We start from the raw sequence: 6314 nt of genomic DNA on the forward strand, positions 1-6314 counted from the left end.
AGGGTGTTTCTTTTTTTGCTGAGTATATAGAAAGGACAATTAATATATATTCATATACAAGCAGTTAATATGTATGCAATATAAATTAAGTTATTAGAAATATATATATATATATATATATATATATATATATATATATATATATATATATATATATATATATATATATATATATATATATACTGTATGTGTGTGTATGTTCTTACTGCATAATTCATACATTTCAAACCAGACAGCACATTAATGACATTCACTCAGGGAGTATTTAATCTTTCTATGTTCCTTTATGGTATTTATAACAAATTAAATTATTTTTCAAAATCTTTATATATGTATATATGTATATACAGTAAATATATAGTGCTGTTCCAGTAAATGTATACATCAGAAATAATGACACAATGCTGCAAACATATTTTTCACAACCAGAGGGAGATGAATGATTGTAAATATTCTACTTGCTTTGTTGTCATAGAGTTCTCAGTGTCTGTCATCTCTTTTGCTGACTCTGTCTCAGTCCTTACAAAACAGAATCTAGGTCCATATTTACATTAGAAGTCAAGTTGTATCACAATTCTCAGGCACTGTTACATGAGATAGTTCCGTCACTCCTTTTACGGGATGAGATTTTTGATCCTTTCTCGTCAACACACCAGCAGTGGCCTCTTTGCATTCCTCTTGATGACCGACACTGTTTCAAGAAGGTCAAAAAGAAAATACAAACTATATTATTGTTTATAGAGAACAGATAACAATATTATAATGTACATCATTACCATGGGCCATCTCATTCGGATTTACAAATGGATTTGCAAAACATTTCAAGAACCATTGGAACTGTTTTAACAACAACAACAACAACAAAAAAAAAATGTTTAACCTTTTTAAGCCCTAAAACACCTTCTGTGTTGTCTACACACCTGTTTCCTCCTGAAGAACCCTTGTCTGTCACAGTTGGGGATGTAGATGTCCGGAAGTGAATGAATAATTGTGAGATCTATACTTTGGAGGACTGTGTTTAGCAGTTTGCGACAAGGACCCTACAGAATTAAATAACAACAATGAAAACACATTATGAAAGCATGTTTTCATTTCTCCCTAAAGATCATACAGTAGGAACACTATATACTGTAAATATGTATGTAAACCAGTAATTTACAGAGTCAAAAATATATTATTTTCAAAAATATTACCTTTTCATTGTTTTCAGTGATTGATTGATGATAATCTGAAACATAATACTTGACATTTTAATATGATTACAATATAACTTTTGTTCAATTGAACTGCACAAAGGTGGTTGTACTTAAAATAATAGTTCAGGACAAAGGTTCCGGAATACCTTGGACTGTAATATAGAGTATCAGATATATATGTGAAGTATGTACTTACTTTCTAGTGTATATATCTACATGCTTAGATTTAAGGTTTGGTTTGTTTTGGTAAGTCAGTTCCTCAAAATGATTTTAACCAGACAAAATCCATTTTGACTAATCAATTTATTCTCAGTTTAAAGAAATGCACCTAGACCAGTGATCTTACCTGTAGGTGGATGGATGTCAGTAAAGGTACTTTTGATGTTTCTGCAGACCCCTCGTCCTTGAAGCAGTGCCTGAAGGGGGCTTTGCTCTCCAAGAGGAGGGATACACCGAAGACCCTGTGTACAAGGTAGAGTGTAAACCCCACAGGGTTCACCTAATGCCAACACGGATGTGATCTCCTCCCTTGATAAACGTTCACCTCTGTGGCCATTGGGTTCCCCCGTGGGCCCATTACACAATGTACAGATCTTCTTTAAGCCTAATACAAGGGAATTAGAACCATATAAGCTTAGTTGAATGGCAACCAAAAGTGATAGTAAATAATGAAAAGAAACCATCTTTGTCCAGTTTAGAAAACCTCAGCAACTTAAAAAAAAAAAAAAAAAAAAAATTCAGAGAATGGTCTTCTCTCTTCTGCTTCTCTTTCGCTTTTGATTCCCTTCTTTAATATTCAGTGGAAGTGGAGTGGATGTGCAGGAGACATCTGGGATCTAAAGACAGTAATTAGATAAAAATTGACCAAAAATGCAACACGGGCTGCTTTTAAAGAGTTGAGATGGTTTAGGGGTGGGAGGCTGAGAGAGCAGAATTTGCTGGGCGTTAGATAAGAGGTGGAGTTACATTATAACTGTGTCACTCCCATTTCTGCCACAGCTCAATTTCAAAAGTTATATCCAAATTAAGCTGGATTTAATTCATTAATTATATGAACGTGATGTTTAATGTTTCCACTGATGCACATAAAGAATGGGAATGCTAATGGATAGCTTTCTCTAGATATAATATAACTTCTTATTGTGACCCCCAACCAAAAATGGGTTTGACTTGACATTTAAGCCATTGTGCTAATGGTTTCCACTATGTACTTAGGCTTACAGTGCTGGGAAACAAAGCCCTGTTAGGGGACAGTAGCATATACTGTGCTTACTATAGTAAAGCCCTTTTTTTCTACTAATTTCTACTTGCAGAATATAGGCAATATTCACTGATATTCACTTCACTGTCTTTGCCTCATGTAGTTGCCATTATTAAAATTGAGCAGTTCTATCCAAATGTTTTTATTTTTATTTATATAAATGTCAAATAACAGATCACAGTTCAAGAGACCAAACTGTAGACAATCTGTAGTTACCATGTGAAGTAGTAATGTCAAGTTTTTTTTATGTTTGACAAATGGCTTTAGAACAATACCGTGATGTCCTGGTTTGTGGTAAAATAATCAGTACTTTTTTTTTCAGTTTAAAATAATTGGGGTCTATGTTTTCTATCTTCTGGATTTTTACTTTAGGATGCTGTGATGGTGTATTATATTAGTTGATTTGGCAGCAAGGCAAAAATGTCTCACACCCGCAGGAACTCCCACACATTGCCAAGTCTTGGGCCACTATAACAAATTACTCTATTGCAATGTATCATTTTTTTTTTCATTTGTCTCCGTTTCCACCCCCCCCCCCCCCAAATCACACACACACAACACGAACACGAACAAAATCCTTTTTCATGAAGTCATAGTTGATCGCTTAATGACTTTAAGCCTGTTTTTCAAGAACTTCACCCTTGATCTGTCATTGCACTGATTTTCCCACCGCAATGATGTCATAATTAATCGCCTCAAGTAGGAAAATGAGCACCACATCACAGGTGTTTCTGAGTGACATGGGGAAAAATTAACAAGGGCTTTTCCCTCTAACCACAAAAAAAAAAAAAAAAAAAACATTTTACTGATATCCAAGGGTATTAGTAAACACTCTGTTTGTGCTTTGTCAGACAATAATATCTCCTTAACCCTTTTGTGCTGTCCAGGTCTGTGGGACCCGTTTTCACTTTTATCAAATTTATATTATTTATTTTTTCAAACTCAGATTCCTATATCAGAAAAAAAAAAAAATTAAATGACCACTTACTGTACACCCCCACCCCCCATACATATTTATATTACATACAGAATGTTCGGAATGACCCGGAGCTAGTAAAAGAGTGGAAATTTAGGTCCTGTGTACCTTCATTCTGTTCTCCTATTGTCTTGGCCTGCTATTAGTACAGTGTGTGTGTGTGTGTGAAAGACAGAGAGCGAGTCTGTAAGAGTGTGAGTGTAAGTGTGAGTTTTTTGTTTCTGCCCCTGCCATTCCGGCAAAAGGTTGTAGCATTTTAATTTATAAATGTGATCTAACAAAAGTAAAGGGCAATTGTTTTCCATGTATGTGGTTTATTTTGCTTGTAATTGGGACAGGGGCGTTGCACAAGATTTTTATCCCTACATGAATAAACTGCGTACTGTATGATAACCAAACAAGACTTGATGGTCTGAATTGCTCTGCCTACTTTCCAGTCCTTCCTAATCTCTCATTTGCACACTGTGCTCAGAGCAACACTCATGCTCCCTGCTCTCTTCACTTCCACCATCATCCTCAGTCACATCTTCTCTATCTTTCTCTACATGAAGGATACATTTGATATTAACCTCTTATCCTAGTTATAACCTACTATAATAAAACACACTATGATTTTAGTGTCACTTAACACCTTTCAGTCAGAATGGCTAAATATGGTTTGCTTTCACTTTGAACTATATTAGCTCACCTTGTTTCAAATCCAAGGAAGAGGATGAAGGGTCTGTTGCTATTCCACTCCCTGATGTGACAGTTTCTGAAACTGAGGGCCATGTGTTTCACAGTGTTAAGATCTGCTTCTACTAAATCTGACAAATATAATGTTGTTCATTTGTAAACATTTGTGTACATAATGTAAACGTTAATTTCAGTAATTCAACTTAAAAGGTTAAACTAATATATTACATAGACTCATTACATGCAAAGTGAGATATTGCAAGCCTTTATTTGTTGTAATTTTGAGGATTATGGCTTATAACTATGAAAACCTTTTCACAGTATTCTAATTTTGAATTTGGTGTTTTCATACTGTATGTGTCATGGTCCTGTCATGATCTTGTTTCTCTCTCTGTCTCCCTCTGCTGGTGACTCTTCTCCCTTTCTCCCTCACTCTCCATTTCTTTATTACAGCTGTCTCCACTTCCCATTAGGATAATTTCCCTCCACCTATTTCTCATCCTGCCTCATTATCTTTGCTACTTCTACCCTCTCTTTTTCCTGTCTCTTTGTCAGATTGTTGTCACCTATGAGCATCGGTCATTGGCGTCTGCATGTTCGTTTTGTCTTGTCCTGTCCTGTCAGGGTTTGGTTAGTAGTTCACTACCACTGCCGGAATTTCTCTGTGTTCACCATTTGCACCTACAGAACCTTACCTGCTGAATAACGCTTCGGCCTCCCCGCTCTGCGAGCACCGACCGCCGGCTCCTCCGTGAGTCCCGTAAAGCCTCCGCCTAACAAGTCTGCTGGTCACCCCTGCCACAGAGGTCATCTAAGTTTATTTGTACTACCCAGTCTACGGGTCATCTTCTGTTAAATCCATTTCGTCTACGCCTTTGTTGGAAATACCTGTGGCTAGACTTGGTTTCATTAAAGGACAATTGTAATTGCACTTGCATTTGAGTCCTTTCTCTCTCCATTATCATCACAGAACAATCTGACCACGATATGGACTCAGCGAGTGGCAGCCCGTTCCAGACCGCCGTTGAACACCAGGGTGTCCTTCCTGGAAAACATGAGGAGGACATCTCCGCAGCCTGACATGCCGTCGAGACACTGGGCGCCGAAAATGTCCAAGCTTTCCTGCCAGGTCCACAGCCTACGCCTCCAGCCTTCCGCCTCTCATGGTCCTCCTGTCCTAACGGAGCCATGGATCAATAATCCTCTGGTCTTTTCGGGTGAGCCAACACAACGTCGCTCTTTCCTTACCCAGTGTTAGGTGGTATTCTCGCTACAGCCCATTACGTATGCTGAGGAGAGAGCCAAGGTTACTTATGTTCTCTCACTCCTCAATGGCCGGGCCCGTGAATGGGGAACGGCTAACTGGGAGACTGAGGCAGAGTGTATCTCAAGTTTTGAGCGCTTCAAGGAGGAGATGATTCGGGTCTTCGACCGCTCCGCCTACGGAGAGGAGGCTTCCAGTCGACTTTCCACACGAACAGCTCCCCTGGGCTGAGTACGCTCTTGACTCTCTCCCATCCTCTGCCTCAGGTCTTTTCCCTTTTCAGTGTTGCCTCGGTTATCAACCACCTTTATTTTCGTCTCAGGAGACCGATTCTAACTGTCCGTCCGTTCAAGCCTTTATCAGTCGCTGCAAGCGAACCTGGAGGAGGGTTAGATCTGCCCTATGTCGTTCTAGAGTACGCATGTGTATCGCTGCTAATAGATCGCGTGTCAAAAGCCCTCGTTATGTTTCTGGTCAGAGAGTTTGGCTATCTACATCAAATTTACCCCTCCAATCGGAGTCTCGTAAACTGGCTCCCTGCTTTATCGGACCATTCTGCATAGTCAAGATCGTTAATCCTGTCGCCGTCAGACTTCGTTTGCCACATAACCTTCGTCGTGTTCACCTGGTGTTTCACGTTTCTTGCATTAAACCGGTCTCCCGCATCCCCCCCCCCCCTTTCTCTGCCGTTCGTATCGAAGGCTCCCCAATCTACACTGTCCGCAAGATCATGGACATGCGCTGCCGGAGGCGTGGGCACCAATATTTAGTCGATTGGGAGGGGTATGGTCCTGAGGAGAGAAGCTGGGTTTATCCCAAGGACATCCTAGACCCCTTGCTCATTTATGATTTCCTCCGGTCTCGCCAGAGTTTCCCCGCTGGAGCGCCAGGAGGCGCTCTTTGAGGGGGGGTACTGTCATGGTCCTGTTATGATCTTGTTTC

General features: G+C 39.6%; 1 protein-coding gene across 1 annotated transcript; it reads right to left on the minus strand.

Moving 5' to 3' along the window:
* Positions 1-369: 369 nt before the first annotated feature.
* Positions 370-1879, minus strand: LOC128022850 (insulin-like growth factor-binding protein 5). Its single transcript, XM_052610622.1, has 4 exons — positions 1543-1879; positions 1194-1228; positions 921-1040; positions 370-691 (listed from the first exon to the last, which is right to left on the minus strand). Exons 1-4 carry the CDS (start codon positions 1877-1879, stop codon positions 578-580), a joined length of 606 nt encoding a protein of 201 aa, XP_052466582.1. The 3' UTR covers positions 370-577.
* Positions 1880-6314: the final 4435 nt, after the last annotated feature.

This window comes from Carassius gibelio, chromosome A11, assembly GCF_023724105.1.
Source record: "Carassius gibelio isolate Cgi1373 ecotype wild population from Czech Republic chromosome A11, carGib1.2-hapl.c, whole genome shotgun sequence".
In the NCBI taxonomy this organism is placed as follows: Eukaryota; Metazoa; Chordata; class Actinopteri; order Cypriniformes; family Cyprinidae; genus Carassius; species Carassius gibelio.